The following is a 16,732-nucleotide window of genomic DNA, read 5'->3' on the forward strand; positions in this document are numbered from 1 at the left end:
GCCGTGAAAACACTCCCAGGGGTTCCCTCCATGGAAGAGTGAGACCACGGAGGGCGGACTACTGGGAGCTCAGCTCCCTTGCCATCTCCCTTGCTTCACAGCCGGCAGGCAGGCAGCCAGTGCACCGCGGGCCCCACGCACCTCCAGGCCCGGCCTCCTTCTCTCTGCCCTGCCTCCTGCCTCCTCACCAGGCACCCCACGGCCCATGTTCTCCTGCTCCCCACTTCTCCACACTGTACCACCGTCAGTGGGCCCCAGCCCAGACCCCGCAGTCGGCCATGGTCAGTACAAACACTGCACGCTCCAGGACCGGGGAAGGGAGGTCCTTCCTACGAGGGCAGACACTGCTCTTCCAGGCTGGCCCCACGGGGAGGGCTGGTGCCCACCTCGGTTACTCTCTGCCAAGGACTCACTCGTGACTGGTTCCCTCTGTGCACCATCTCTGCCGTCCACTGCACACCTGGGCCATCCCAGAGGTGGCCGCGATGGGGTTTTGTTTCATCATAATAGGGATAAAAATGGCAACCAAAAAGGTACAAAGTAGAATTAGAAGCCAGTAAAACCCCAGGGCATCCACAGATTAGAGTCTATAAAAATAAGATTTTTAGATTCATTCTACCTGTACAGTGTTTTGCCATATAAAACATTTAATCTGTATTTAGCCCTTAACCACTGAGTCCAAGGCTCAAAAGAAGCCCAGTTTTCTATAACTCAGCTCTAGAGCCCTTACATTTGAAAGCAGTGTTTTTCAGATGATATTCTGAGGAATACCAAAGTAATCTAGGAAGATAAAATGCAAAGTAAAATTCATTAAAAAATAAAAACTGCTATCATCACCAGGATTCCTGACACACGGGACTGTGTTACTACTGTTTGATAGTCATCTCCTAAATATTTTGAGCCTAGAATCCATGTAACCATTTGTCTATCTTCTTAATCCTCTTGGACTCAGCTTGGGAAAGGCTGGTCAGAGTTTTCTGACCTAATGAAGTGAGGAGACACACTCCCTGGGGAAAAGCATCGCTGATTTAAAGGAGTGTTTGCTTTATGGTTCTGCCTGTCCCGGAATTTCAGAGCCCATAACCAAGCAGGCAAACAACACTTCTGCTGAATGGGTCATTAATTTTAAAAATATGATGTCCATGATCTTCCTGGGCCGATGGCTCGAGTTCAACTGTATTCTGGAGCCTCACATGAATATTGTGATCTGTTACACAGGTGTCTCCCCGTTTTTTCATTATGGACTATTTCAGACACACACAAAGGATTAAAAAGGAGTAAAATGAATCTCTGAGACCCATTACCCAATCCACAGTTACCAACCTACTCTGAACTCTTGCCCTCAACACAATTATCAGAGAATCCTCAAAATTATAAAGATATTTTCAAAAAAGTAAAGATTGGCTAATATTTGATACTAAAGGCAAAAAGGCCCATAACTGCCACCCCCCATTTATATGTGCATATACTCATACACACGTGTGCACGCGCGAACGCAATGAGCCTTTCTTAATTACTTCCTGGCAGTGGCCCCACACCGGAAGTGCGTGGACAGTGCTCCTCCTGGGCTCATCACCGTGGATACGGACTCAGTATAACGCACGTGTTCCAGACCCCAGGGACTGACACGGCAGCAGGCTCTCATCTGTCAGGTCAGCTTCATCCACACCAACCTGTCAACAAAAGCAGGTCAGCGGCTGGAGCACAGAAGAGGAAAAAAATCAATAAATCTTTGAATTGATCATGCAGCCGTCAGGGAGAATGATAGGCACACAAATGAAATGGCTCTGCAGCCTCACCCTCCCTAGCCCCGCCTCCTCACTCCTCCTGCTGCTGCTCAAGGACACCCACTCCACTAACCTCACTCCCAGGACGGAGTCAGATCGCATCACGGTCCTGCTCCGAGGTCCTGCCTCACCTGGTTCTGCTAGGAATGACTCGCATTCCTATCACAGGAAAGTTTCATTCCAACTGCTTTTTCCCTCAGTGTTTAAATTCTGGTCACACCATAGTAATATGCTAAACCTTACCACAAAACAGGATTTCACATACTGCGTAACAACCTGATATACACAAAAAATTTCACTGAACTTCTGCCTAGGATGGGGCTCTCACCACCTTGACTATCCACCTCTGCTGCTCTACAAGGGTTACAAATGTTTGGCACATGTGTGTGCTTCCTCCTCAACTGAAAGGACCCTTGAAAAAAGAAATATCCTAAATCCCACCTCTGTATTCCAGCACAAGTGGCTCACATATAAAAGACCTATAAATCTATAGCCACCAATGGTAGAAGGCAGCATCATCTGAGAGCGCAATTCTGAACCGAAGTTACTATGGATGCATTTTTACCCAATGACGGCAAACACATGTAAAATCTACGGTTAATCAACAATGCTACAGGGGCCGGGGATTTAGCCCAGTGGTTTCACTGCCTGCCTTGCAAGAGCAAGGTCCCGAGTTTGATCCCTGGTACCAAAAACAGAACAATACAATGCAATAAAAGTATAATTTAAATCCATGAAATCAGCTCTCCTGCTTTGTCACTGTCCTTGAAAAGATAATACCCATATTTTTATTATTTATATATATTTTTAAATCTCAGCATAAAGTTAAAGATACTTAAAGGAGATACTTTAATAATTTTGACAAAGCATGAGATAAATGTACACACATTCAAAGGGCAAGGGATCCGGGGAAATAAATCTGTATTCACATGCTCAGGACCATGCAGAAAGCAGGTAAGGGGCCCAGGGAAAATCACTTGTCAGGCCGCGGAGAAACCACAGGTCCCGCGTGGCAGCCACCTGAAACGGAACTCGGGGTTTCAAGCCATTTGCTAGAACCTTCGCAGTGCACCTGCCGGGGTTTTCTTTGCTTCTGAGGGTTGATGGGAAGGAAATGAAGGTGATGAGACCAGCCTCTTCCTTGTCACTGAGCAGCATGGGGCAGAGTGGAATTCAGCAGAAGAGTGAGCAGGTCACGGACACGGACACACACACACACACACACATACACACACACAAGACACACCCTGGGGATGACTAAGGATTATCTGCAGGACCACGGTATACTTTTCCCCAGTACTCACTATTCACAGTGAGATCTCGGTCACACAGACGCTCTTGCATTTTAGAATAAATGACCACGTGGAGATCGAGCTGCAGGAATGCGTTGCATGCACCTGCACGGCAGGGCCTGTGGCTCCGAACCTCGGACCCGGCCTGGCTTTGTCCCTTTCGGAAACGGCCCTCCCCCTGCAGCTTGAGCTTGCTGGGCTTTTTCAAGGACAGGGTTTCCAAGCAAAGGGACACAGATGCCAAGACCAGAACCTTTACCATCTAATGAAGGGGGGCGAGCGGCCTCGTGGTGGCCTGTCTTCCCCAGTCCCATCTGTCACTGAGGAGGACTCGGGGAGCCTCTTCATAAAAGCCCTCCCTTCTCCCAGTGAAAGGACAACTGGGGTAAAGACAGTGGCACAATGCGGCAGACAGAGAACGGCAAAAACAATGACGCCTAAGAAGGGAGCAAGGGAGGCGAGGCCAGGCGGGAGACCAGGAAGAAAGAGAGGCTGAGGATTCCCACACTCATGTCAGCTCACAACAAGGCCCCAAGTCCCCGGTGACCCGCGTGATGGAACGGGGCGGGAGGTTGTGGATGGCAGCAAAGTGCATGAATTCATGCGCACGAAAGCAAGGCCCAGAGTTCATGCAGCGTCAAGACACTGCGTGTTCCTCTGGACTCCACTGTTGCATGGCTTTCGTTACCTGCACACACCCTGGATCCAAAACACAGACCAAGAAACCGCCATGCAGAGAGATGGGAAGATGCCATCCAGAACAGGGACGACACCACATCCACCAGGACCCTGGCTCCTAGGGGCCCAGCCTCCAGAGTGTGACACACACACCACTGTCGCCTGTGAGTTACCAGTCACTGGGAATGTGCACAGCAGGCCAAACAGACTCAGACTATGCACATGCACGCGCGCAAGCACACACGCACACACACACACGGGCACACATTTTTTTTCTTAGAAACTACTAGCAAGCATTCCCAGGAAAACATCTTACTTGCATCAAACTGTATGTCCTGAAGTAAAACCCCAAGTTGTAAGTCTATTTCAGACGAGCCACTGCAGAGGTGAAGGTTTCAGGGCAGTACAGGACTCTTCCAGACCAGCAAAGCACTCAGTCTTTGCAGTTCCTCCTCCCTTCCGTACCTGGAGCTGTTGTGTGCCCTTTGGTTCTGCGGTTCTGGGGTTGAACCTCACGCGTGCCAGCTGTACTCTAGCACCAAGCTATGCCCAGGCCTCCGACTTTTAGTTGTGAGGCAGAGTCTCACTATCTTCCCAGGCTGGCCTTGAACTTGGGATCCTCCTCCCTCAGCCTCCCCAGCGTCGGAGATGACAAGTGTGCAGTGCGCCTCCAGGCCTGGCCTAGCTTCTATGTGAGTTACACTGCTATGTCCCTGTCTTACCTGTCCCCTTTCTAAGCAGGTCATGTCGCTCCTTAAAATGGCAACTTTGAAAGCCATGCTTTATCCGCGTTAAACACTTGAATAACAACAGAAAAGAAGAAATTTCAAGGGAAAAGCAGTGACTCTTGCAGAAGCAACCGCAGGCCCCAGGCTGAGCTCCCAGACACCAGCACGTCAGGTAGACGTTACCTTCTGGGTTGTTTCTGCTGGCATAGAAGGGAGTGCTGTGAGGGAGATGGGCTGGCTGTGCTCCAGGGGACGCTGGCCTCGAGGCGGGATCGGCCCTCCTGCTGTCCCCAGTCCCAGGTCACGGTCCCAAGCCTTCCTCACCAGGTCAGAAAGCCCTTTCCCTCTTCCATACAGGAACCCTGCAGCATTTCGCTCCACCACCAGCCCCTGAGGGACACACCACAAACCCCATGCAGAGCTGTGCATGTAGAGCCATCCCTGGGGAACCATGTGCAGAGACAAGGGAAACATGGGACCCCTGGCTGGCTGTAGGCCCGGGGAATCCAGAAAGGGCCTGACTTATCTCTGAGGGTGTCGGCCTTCACGGATCCCGGGGCCTGTGCTGTCCTGGTATGCAGCGCTCTTAACAAATGCTGCCATGTGCATCTGTCAGGAGGTTACAGTGGGAAAGCGTCTCCAGACCACAGAGGGACACAGCTTTTGCTCTGGGAATAACAAGTAGTGGAGATGTGGTATTTCTGCTTCCTCTAAGACAGCATGGGCCAGAAGTCAGCTGTGAAGGCCCAGGAAGCCGCTGGTTTGGCAACTTCACTCTGCACTGGGAGAAGAGACAGGCAGCTGTGCCGTGTGGAACAGTAGAAACATATGCTCTTCCCAGAGCATTAAGAACAGTCTCAAAGGAAATCACACCCCATGGCCATGCTGAAGGGACAAGGTGCTCATTCAAGATTCCCTCAATACATATTCATTCAGCTTCTGCTCTGTGTCTGTCGTGGTAACAAGATTATCCCCGGGGCTGATAAGAAGGAATAATTTTAAATAAAGCTGAAGTGAAGACACTATCTTTGTCCCAGACAATTTCAACCGTTTTGATTTTTCTCTATTTATATAAGTTTTCTAAAACATTAATCACACTGCCCCGAAACTACAATGAAATGCCCTAAATATGTCCAATATCCAGAAGGACAAATTGAGCTTGTATTCTATATTTCACAAGATTTTTTTGCTTAAATAAGTCACTACTTTTAAGAGTTTTGGATATTGTAAGTGGCATATCATTCAGCTGACAGTATCTGTTGTTCTTATGCCCTTGTGCAGCATGGGAAACTAAAGTTTTTACTCAAAAAAAAAAAAAGGTACAACGTCTGTCTTCCAGAGAGAAGGATTTGCAAGATTTGCGTCAGTTCCTAGGGCTCTGTGCCTCAGCTTCCTCAACTGTAGAGGGGATGGTGACTTCCTGCTTGTGGAGTTGCAGTGAAGTTATTCCTCATAACCCATCCAATGTACCCTACATGACCTCTAGCTGTTGAATAACCAAATGTGTTACCTATATTTGGTGTAGTGCAAAACTTTCCTGCTAGTATGTGCTCTGTTTACCCAGCACAGTGAAGGCAAAAAATAAGAACCTTTTGTTTCACTTTATCTCATCCAATTTCCGTGTGAGTAAAGATTTTAATAAAGATCTGCTGTTCATTGTAGTGAGAACCTACAGACTGTCAGTTTAACAGCATACCAATGCTTTCCTGGTGAAATTTCAGGACTCGGGCCACTCACCTGCAACTTCTTCAGCACATTTTGTGTTTTAGCAGTTCTTCCCCAACGGAATTGTGTTTGCTTTTACCCCAGACAAGTACCTCGAAAGTACTGTCCATGGGTTTTGAAAGCATGGTGTCCTGGGATCCCGGTTTCTGTGCGAGCTCCTTATATGAACTCATGTAATTCTTGTGAAAATTCTCTGATTTAATAACTACTGTTATTATTGTGCCACCTTTGCAGTAGTGAAAATGGAGGCACAGGAGGCTCATGTGACCCCCAGGTCATGTGACTCGGGCAGTGTTGATCTTGACTGTGGACGGCGACACTGGCGCCCCTGGGTCCGCAGGCTCCACCGAGGCAGGCAGAGCACAGACCTGAAACCACGGGCTTCAAATCCTATCCTCAGCCTTTGGCAAAATGGAAGGCCCGCAGAGGGCTGAAACCGTCTGCAGCAGCCTGTGTGACCCAATGAGGAGATTTTTAAAGTGGCACAGGCAACGTGTTTGCTTGCTAGCAAGCTGGTTTATCAGCTCCTCCGCTGGACGCTCTGCCCACGCACTGCTGCAGAGCGGGCATCTTCTCGCACAGGGCCGGCCCTCAGCCTAACCCCTCCCTCTGCATGGGCTGCACAGACTCGGCTGTCCGCAGGCTCCTCCCTGCGGCCCCTAGGTGCACCCTGGGCGGTCAAGGCCACTTCCCAGACAGGACGTAGTTGCAGGAATTCAACCCCAAGTGGCTCTTCCATAAAAGCGCAGCAAACCTGCAACTGATTTTTGAGAATAAAATTTGATGACATATACCTTCAGACCACTCATCGCCTGAGAAGGTGATTACTCGCTTTTTTTCTATTAACAATCTCTGGAGGAGGAGAGCCCAGGACTGACACGAGCAGCCCCCGGGCCTGCATGTGGTGACCTTGACAGGCACACGAGCTGGTGGCCCAGGAGCTGCTCCACAACATCATGCGCTGGGGATGCTCATGTGGAGGGCATCTGTGGGACACACGCCCTCCGGAAGGTCCAGAATTCAGGTTCAGAAAGCATGCGTCCATGAGTATGACCTGACAATGCAGGCCCAGCTGGCAGCCCGGTCCCTGTCCCCATGCTGACCCGCAGCCCAGTTTGACACACAGATGGGTACACACAGCCGAGAGGAGGACAGCTGATGATGCGGCTCCAACTGGAGTTCCACCAGGTAGAGACAAGGCTGAGGGACCCCGCGGGGACCTGAGTGTGGATCCTTCTCGCTACTTTTGTGTCCTTCCTTTTAACAATTATTTTTATTCAAGGCTCACCTTTAATAATAGGCCCTTATTGGCCGTCCGCTGTGCGTCATTCGGGAGATGTGCTGATACCTGATGGAAGGAGAGGACCCTAAGCACGGGGAGGCTTTGTCCCTGCGGTGGGTTGGACAGCACCCCTCCCTCTAGCCACGTCCACCTCGCACCTAGAACGTGGCCGTCCCTGGACTCAGAGAAGCTGCAGGTGTCACGAGTTAAGAGGAGGTCACTTCAGCAGCATCTCTGGGAACCAAGGGGTGCCGGGATGCAGGCCACCCCAGCTGCGACAGAACATTTCTATGGCTTCCAGATGGAAATGATGTGGGGCCCTTGGGGTCACAGCAGTCCTAGGAAATGGATACAGGCAGCCTCTGAAGAATAAGGCTAATGCGTGGGGAGGTTCTCGTGGGTCCGTCCTGGGCACGTCCTGTGGGTGGCAGCAGCGGTGGGTGCGAGCACCCAGGACAGAAGTCACAGCACACAGGGAGGGGTGAGCTGGAAGGAGACAGAGCAACTGACAGCGATGGCTGGGCCGGGGCCGGGCCAGCAGGGAGAAAAGGGTAAACTTGAGGACAGAGACACCGTGGGAAACGCAGACAGAAGGCTGATGGGGCCATGTGACTTCACAGACACCACACGGAAGCGGCCGCGGGCTGACCGCTGTGCTGTGTCCAAGTCCTGACCGCCAGTGGACAGTTCACACTCAGGGGCAGCTGAGGTTCAGGAAGTCACGAAGACGGGCCCTAACCTGACAGCGTCTGTGTCCTCCTGAGCAGAGCCAGGAGAGGCTGAGCCACGGAAGTCAGAGTCAGAAGAGAAGCGGCCTCTGCAAGCCAGCCAGGAAGGGCCTGGCCGGAGCCTGGCCACACTGGCACGCTGACCTCGCTCTTTCTCCAGGGTGGCGATGGGAAGATTCCGAAAGTGACAGTGGAATGCACGGGAAAAAACGAAGCTGCCATCCTGGAAGCCGCACAGTGCACAGAAAAGGGTTTGCACAGCCGCTCTGAGCTGCTGTCCCCACAAAAGCCCTGGGCAGGTCCCGCCACCGGTGCTGGGGAGAGCGAGCCCAGTCTCGGGGCACCACCAGCCCTCTGGAATCTGGCAGTTGCGAAAAGGTTTCCATGTGTAACTCTCTCCTGGGACCTCCCTGCTGGCCCAGGCACCCATTCAGGTACTGCACATTCTGCCCAGACGCTCGGACCCTGCTGGTGACGGCACAGCAGCTGGCCCTGGGGCCCTGGCAGGGGCCGCTTCTTACAGCCGGATGCCCAGACCCACAGCCGGCAGACACCCAAACACCAGGCCCGGTGCTGCTGGCAGAGGTGAGGTGTACGTTCTCTGATACTCAGTGTGGGCAGAAAACTGTCCTATTTTACCCAAAACACAGACGACAACCGTGCCTGGACTTGAACTCAGTGATCCTAGGAGACAGACTCTCCAGTGTGATGGCTAACAGAGGTGCTCAGAGAGGAAATATTGAAACGGAAAACAGCTACTGCTGGGGAGGGAGGTGGTTTCTCTGGGAACAGTAAAATGTTGGCTTTTTCCATTTTTCAAATCCGGTTACCCTTGGGCTGTGTCTTTGATGTTAATGTAGCTAAACCCCCAGTGAGAGGCTCACAATTTTATCAGGAGAAGCAGAGATGAACGCTGGGCTCTCTCGCTACCACTTCCTTAATCTGGAAGCAACTTCCTCAGGCGCCATGGAACCCAAACAGGGGTGCAGTCATTTTCTCCTCCGACCTCTCACATCGGCAGCATCTCCCATGCTCATGGCCAAATAAACTACAGTATTTTCACCAGGCCACTCAGACATTCTGATATTGAAGACACTGTCGCTCTTGCCGGGGGAAGAAAGGACAAAGACACCAGGAAGTCCGATGTTCCCCACTCCTGCCGGTTTGGCAAGAAGCCAGTGAGTCACTGAAAACTCCGAGCCACATGCTATGCCAGTCCCTATGTGCCCGGGAGCCCTGCTCTCTGCTGCCCCAAGGCTGGAGAGTGCAGGTGCGGGTGTGGCCCCACCACCCAGGGCAGGAGCCCAGCGGGCAGCATCAGACAGCTCCTTCCTTTGGGGAACGACAGGATTCCTACCATTACGCTTTGGACTTCTCTTTCCAAAGACAACACAAAATGAATGAATTCATTTACGACCTTGATATTGGGAATCTGGTGACCTACACAGGGAAGAGGTTTAGTTTGATCCCAGGAAGGACACCAGGCTGATGCAGGCCTCCCCTGGAGGGAAATCAGCTCAGACCCAGGGTGCCACAAGCACAAGGCATTGCCCAGGGTCACGGCCAGGAGGGCCCGGGGCTTTGCATTCATCCTCAGCCAAGCTGAGGAGCAACAGCAGGAAGTCATGCAGGTAAACACCATTTTGTTCCTTTTTGTACGAAGACACCAACATTTTACATTTTTATTTCCACTCAAAAAGAATTTAGAGAAGGTAAATACCCATTTAGTTTGGCCAAGATTTCCCAGGAGCCTCTGGGCTAGGGATGTGCATATCCCAGTGCTTACCCGCTCTGAGGGCCCCAGACCCCGTGGGCCGACTGCTCCGGCAGCTCCAGGGAGCAAAGGCTGTCATGTGGAGCCCAGCAAGAGTCGTGCCCATAGCCGGCCAGTGTCCTTCAGGGCCCCGTCCTGATGGCTAGCAGCCCCCTGCTTTCTGAGGTCGGCTAATCCCACTCCCTGCAGCAAGAAGCTGGTACAAGCTGATTTAGTTCATCGATTTTCTCCACCAGGAGAAGCAGTGGCTACAGGGAGAGAGCTGCTCCCAGGAGCAAGGTTTCCTGGGACAATTCCCCAGCCAGCCTCACTGCGTCCCGGGTGTCTGGATAATCCAGCAGGAGGGAGCAAGCACTCCAAGGGGCACTGCTGAACCGGTCCACAGGAATTGTAGGGGAGACATCGGCTTATTGGCAAGACAGAGGCAAATTCACTTGTGCAGAGCATCTGCCCTCCGGCTATCTCTCCTGGAGCTCAGTGTTGGTTCAAAACAAAGGTCTGCTCTGGGCCGGCTGTGCGAGGTCATCCCTGCACTCCGAGGCCCACAGCGTGGCCTCTCCCAACTCGGTAGAGGGAGGTCCCCGCTTCCTCCTCATGTTCCCCCCGGCTCTGCCGTCAGAGAAAACAGACCCCTCCTCCTCCCAAACATCTGAAGCTGGCTTGTGTGTTAGGGTTGCTGCATGACGCATGGTGGTCTCCATCCCCGGGCCTTTTTGATAGGAGCCAGTCAGGTCCTGGGAAAGCAACTGCACCTCGATTTCCACCTTCCCCTTAGAGATCCTAACCCAGCTTTGGGGTCCTGTTGTCACCCACAAGGTCACTTTTAAGTACAGGCCTATTAGGCTCGGCTACCTGAGTCCGTCTGTCTGTCTCTCTTCATGGCTACATACAGATGAACCAAGGAGCCAATGGGCGGATTCCCCCTGAAGACAAAACACCTGTGCAGCCACCAGTTGTAGATCCCACTGGGAAGTGAGGAAAGCTGAGCGCTAGTGCGTGCAGTCTGCTGTTGCAAAGCCACAGCGCGCGACGGAGGAGACCAGAGGACGGGTGCCCGTCAGCAAGACAGAGCTCCTCACTGCTCACCAGCACTCACCTCGCTGTGCGTGTGTGAACACCCTAGGCCGTTCAGCCAGTTTCACAGTGGAAGGAAAATCAGCCTATTCTCATAGACTGCAGAAAAAGTGAGACCTTACGCTAATTAAAGATGTCTAGGAAACTCAGCGTCCGCACCACATCCTGGAGAGGACTCTGGAAAGCCTCCCGGTGGACGTTTCTCTTTCTCACCAGATTTCTAGTTTTTCGTCTCTGCATGCAGGCACGTAGCCCACTCAAGGCTGCCGTGGCTGTGTGACTTGCCTCAGTGAATTATAGCTTCGCCTCGGTTCACGAACATAATTCCCTCCGCCATTCTGGCTGCACACCGAATTGGACGAGAACTGAATCAAATTCCCCCAAAAGCTCAACGTTGAATCTAACCACTGAATTTGATTTGGTTCTTGTCGAACTCGGTTTGCGACCAGAATCATGGGAAGAATGAAGTTCATGAGCTGAGGTGCCAGTGTGATACTAATACAGAGCATGCCTCCACAGGCAGTTCCCCTCCCGCACGCTTCCTCTGAAACCAGGAACTGGACATGGGCTTGGAGCAGCCACCAGGTGAGGCCCCGGGGTGTGGGGACTGCAAGGCCAGCCCTGCCCTCCCTCCCGGGTCCTCCCGCCTCACCGTGCTGATGTGACAGTCCTTCCCCTCTAACCCTGACTCAGCCACGCCACTGCCACCGAATGTCTCTATCTCCCATCAAGAAAACTGAAACCACCCCTAAGAAGAGGAAAGTAAGACCTGAAACCATGCAAATTACACAGGAATCTGTGCTGACTACTGCACGCATATTTTAGTTCTCAAACTTTGCATTTTTCAGTACAAATTTAACAAATAATGCAGATGAGTCAACGTAAGGGCAAGAATCTGTTGTCCCCTGAGGTGTGAGGCATTTTGCATTCACTGTAAAGACAATATTAAGACAAACGAAACACTTCCATTATATCCCACATTCTCGCAATGTGCTATGAGGGTGATACGTTTCCATGTGGACTTGGATCTTTTGAGTGCCTTTTTGATGCAAAGTAACTATACTCTCTAGCTAATCGGTAAGCTGAAAACAAAAACAGTGTGTCTCTGGGAGGCCCTGAGTTCCAGTTTCTCTCTTTATACTGATAAAATGTTGGCATTAGTCAGGAATCGTGTTAAAGTGCGTGTGTGCGCGCACACCCATGTCTGAGTGCATAAAGACACAAACAAATGCAATGGCTTAGGCGCCTTAGAACAGAGTGTGTCCACCATGAATCTTTTCCAAATATGCCAAGAGCATTCCCCATGGAGATGCGAAACAGGAAGACCGAGCATTGCCTCTCCCATGTGGCCTTTCCAGGAAAAGGCACGGAGCAAGAAATCAACTTCCACCCTGTCAGCAATGGCAAAGACAGCATCTCAGAAGCCTCAGTTCTGTTGCTTCATTTTTACCCACCGAATATATGGCAAGAAAGCATTCATACGCAAATATACATTTCCGGTCTAAATCTATGTTCTTGAAAGAAGGCTCCAGTCTACCGTCAGAGAGGAAACTTTTAACACATTTGAGAGACCCACAAGCCCATGAAGGCAAGGCCTGCCCTTCTCAGATGCTGCTTCAGAACAGCAGCCACACATGAAGACGGAGGGTCTCACAGATGCAACCTTGTTACGTGTCCCTTTGAGAATGCAGAAATGAAGCCATATTTTCTCATGAAAGTTAACACTGATACTTGTAGCACAAGTGACTACTTTCTGTCCATCATGGACCCACCACGGACTGCGGCCGCAGTAACCAGCAGAGAGCACTTACACCAGTCGGACGGACAGATGGACGGGCGGACAGCAGGCATCGGCCTCAGCACACTCACGCGTGATTCCACTACACACACGCACAGCCTGCCCGGCTGGGCTGAGCTTGGCCTGCCCCTGCGCCTGCCCCTGCGCCTGCCCCTGCCCCTGCCCGCGGGCACGCATAGCCTACCTGAGACAAGTGAGACAGTGTCTTTCTCCCATGAGATGACAGTGACGTACGCCTCCACCAAGGGGGGGATAATGCACTTGAAGACCGCGACATTGCCTCTCATGGTCTTCTGGTCCTCCACACGGACTGTATAGGGCTCCCGTAAAACTGCAGGGCAGGGAGAGAATGGTCAGCCGAGCCCGTCATCAGCCCGATAGCATCACACTGCCCCTACCCTAGAGGATGAGCCCATCAGGCTGTCGGGCAGGGAAGGAGCTCCTGGACGGACAGCGGCTGCCCAGTTACGCTGACGGGAAATCGCCCTTGGTCCTCTGAGGCCCAGGGAAGAATTTTCTGACTGTTAAAGACAAAGTCAAAAAAGATAACCTTTCTTGGAATCCTTCAATACAGTTAAAATAATCCTTCCTAGCTGGGTGTGCTGGTGCATGCCTGCAATCCCAGCACTCTCGGAGCCTGAGGCACGAAGGTACAAGTGCAGCCTGAGCAACACAAGGACCTGGGGAGACCCTGTCTCAAAATAAACAGGAAGGAACAAAAAGGGGCTGGGGTGTAACTCAGTGTGAAAGCCCTGGGTTCGAGCCCCAGGTTCCGCAAAAGAAATTCTCATTGGTGACATGTTTATGAGCGTTGAAAAACAGTTTGGGAAATTTTAAGAATTTAGCTTCCCGTTCCTTGGAGAAGGCTGCGAACTAGGGCATAAGGACAAACACTCCCACCAGTAGGAGCATCCTACAAGGAGTTCCAGGGACCCTTGCAATGTCTGAGCTCAGAGGCAGAGGGTGCTGGTGCTCAGTCCTCCACCAGGGCCTGGGTTCAAATTCACCCACTCACTCCTGGCAGGGCTGCGTTTCGGCAGAAGAGCCTGTCGCTGACTGAGCCTGCCCCTCCGCCCCTCTCATTGGCATCAGTTCTCAGTGTCTCCCACTAGGGAGAACGTCTTCATTCCTGCAGAGGAACAGAGACCCCACTCGTGAGCTCCCACTGCTGGGCTCAGGGCACGCAGGAGTGAGTCTCAGCAATCCATCCCACACCTGCTGCAGCAGGGAGTCCAGCTTCAGGAGCAGCCTCGAGCACAGGGGAGGAAGGCAGGGCCTGCACAGCGACACCTGCACACGCAGCCTCAAGAAGAGCTGCAGGAGGTCTGGAGACAGGTGAGGAGGGACCCGAACACAGTGCTGTTTAGGAAAATGACTGCAGTAAAGGCGACACTGCCACAAGTCCCCCTCACAGCAAACACCCTCCTCCCGTTGTCCTTGCCACTTCCTGCAGCAGCTCTGAAGCCCTCTCTCCTGAGTGTCTTTAGTTGCAATGCTCTGGCTGCCTTGATGTCCTGAATGGATTCAGAACATTTCCCTTTAGTGGTCATTATGTATTTGGGAAGAGCTGGAAGTCACATGGTAGCAGATCTGGTGACTAAGGTGGATGAGGACACAGCATCAAGTTTTTACAAGCTGCCTTTCCATAGGATGGCGCTGGGCAGCAGTCACCATATTTCTGACCACACTTCATAAAGATGCTCAGGAAAGAGGACCCCAGAGCTGCTGCAGAAGTGGCCAGGACGATGGGATGAGTGTGTTCAAAGTGAAGGGAAGGACTTTGAATGGGGATTCATGGCAATGTGGCTTTTACTGTATTACATTTAAAGGTTAAACATTCATGCATATTGTAACCATACATCATAGGCTGGAAAGAGATGTAAACTAATGCATTTGTTCAAAAGAGAAAGAGAAAGAGGGGCTGAGCAAGAGAGACACAGGCACGACAGGCAACAGACAGACAGGCAACAGACAGACAGACAGGCAGGCAAGGGGGCCGAGCAGGTGTGAGTCCAGCTTCAGCTCACACGACTGCTTCTTGTTTCTTTCTAAGCTATAAAGTCTCCCGTCTCCCCAGTCTTCCGCAGACTGCTGCTCACATGCAGGGAAGTTTAATAAGCACCAGGGAAAGACCAAGCTCTCAGTCTCAGACAGGAAGCGCAGAGAGAAAACATTCACCGGAGACACAGTCAGCAGCATCCCGCCAGGGGCCACGGGTGAGGCCTGGCACCACTGCCGGAAAAGCACCAGGAGAGCAGCCGCCCTTTCCTGGGGTCGGGAGCCCCTGGCCACCTTCCCAGGGCGGCCTGCACTTCCTCCACCTGCAGCCGCTCCCAGTGCAGGAGTCATGGCTTCCATACCCCCGGAGCCGGGCTGTCCTGGAGCAGGGTGTTGCCTCCGCCCTGCACTGCCCGCAGGTGTTCAGAGAGAAGGAGAGGGGAAGGGGCCTCTCTTGCCAGCCCTCACCGCATGGAGGCGTTTTCTCTGCACAGTCCTGCGTCCAGCCAGGGATTTACCTTAGCTCACCTAAGGGGGCGTGGGGTAGGACAGGGGCTCCGTGAACACAGGTACCCTGGTATCTGCAAACTGGATTGGCTCTAGGACCCCTCAGGGATTAAACCTGCAGATGCTGGGGTCCCTGAGATAAAGGCTGGCCACTGTGGTATGCACCTGGAATTCCAGCTCTTCAGGAGGCTGAGGCAGGATTGCTTGCTTGAATACAGAAGTTCAAGAGTAGCCAGGCAAAACAGTGAGGTGTGCATTGAACTTATTATTTTTCTTTTTCTCGTCATATTGCTCTGGCTACAATTCCCAGTGCAAGGCAGAGCACACGTACTGCAGTGGCAGCACACACCGGTGTTGTTCTCCATCTTAGGAAGGGAACATTTAATCTTGCACCATTTTAGAAAATGTTGGCTATATTAGGGTTCTTATTCTTGCTTTTTATCACTGAGCAAGTTCCCTCGTGTTACTAGTTTCCTAAAAGTACTTTTTATCATAAGTGGATATTGGATTTGTCAATGCTTTCTCATCTGTTGAAGTAGTCACATGGTTTTTACTTTAAATATCTTAATATGGTGAATTACATTGATTTACAAATTTGAAGTCTACCTTGCATTCTGGAGATAACCCCTCCATGATCATAACATACCATGTTTCTTCTTTTTATATATTATTCAATTTGTTAATGCTTTTAGAATTTTAACATCTATATTCATAACAAATACTTATTTGTAGTTTTCTGGTAATGACTTTGTTTTGAGTATCAGGGTAATATAAATAAACATAATAAAATGATTTGGGGAAATATTCCTTCTTCCTCAATTTTCTGGAAGAACTTTTTAGAATTTTTATTATTTTTCCTTAAATATTTAGCAGAATTCAAAGTGAAGCTATTTCAGCCTGGAATTTCATTATAGGAAAATTGTTTCTATAAATGTGATTCTTTAATGATATAGGGCTACTCGGTTTAATTCTTCTTCAGTGAGCTTTGGTATTCTGTGATTTTTAATGGATTTTTTTCATTTAAGTTATTGAATTTATTGCTATATACTTGTTCTTAATATTCTCTTAGTATTTTTATAATAACTGTAGAATGTCTAGAGATGTCACCTCCTCCTCAATGTTGGTCATCTGCCTTCTCTCTTATTTTCTTCATTCTGACCAGCAGTGCATAAATTTTAGCAATTATTTTCAAGGAAACAGTGTCATAGACTTCCCATACTGTTCCTGTTTTAAAATTGATTGATTTCCATTCTGAGTTTTATTATTTTCTGCTTATATTTTTAATTTTCTCTCTTTTAGTGTTAAAGTGGAAAATGAGAACATTATTTGAATCCTTTTCTTTCATTTCTAATACATATAAG

The 16,732-nt window shown here is 50.7% G+C and overlaps 1 protein-coding gene across 3 annotated transcripts in view; it reads right to left on the reverse strand.

Moving 5' to 3' along the window:
• Window positions 1–16,732, reverse strand: part of Dscam (DS cell adhesion molecule) — a 589,901-nt gene that overhangs the window by 471,932 nt on the left and 101,237 nt on the right. For all 3 annotated transcript variants that reach the window (XM_087211193.1, XM_004842472.3, XM_087211196.1), the window contains exon 3: window positions 13,051–13,197. In XM_087211193.1, coding sequence (XP_087067319.1) covers window positions 13,051–13,197 — 147 coding nt within the window. The remainder of the gene's footprint in view (window positions 1–13,050; window positions 13,198–16,732) is intronic.

The sequence above is a fragment of the Heterocephalus glaber genome, unplaced genomic scaffold, assembly GCF_053883595.1.
Source record: "Heterocephalus glaber isolate CG9 unplaced genomic scaffold, H.glaber_assembly_v1.0 deba00000122, whole genome shotgun sequence".
In the NCBI taxonomy this organism is placed as follows: domain Eukaryota; kingdom Metazoa; phylum Chordata; class Mammalia; order Rodentia; family Bathyergidae; genus Heterocephalus; species Heterocephalus glaber.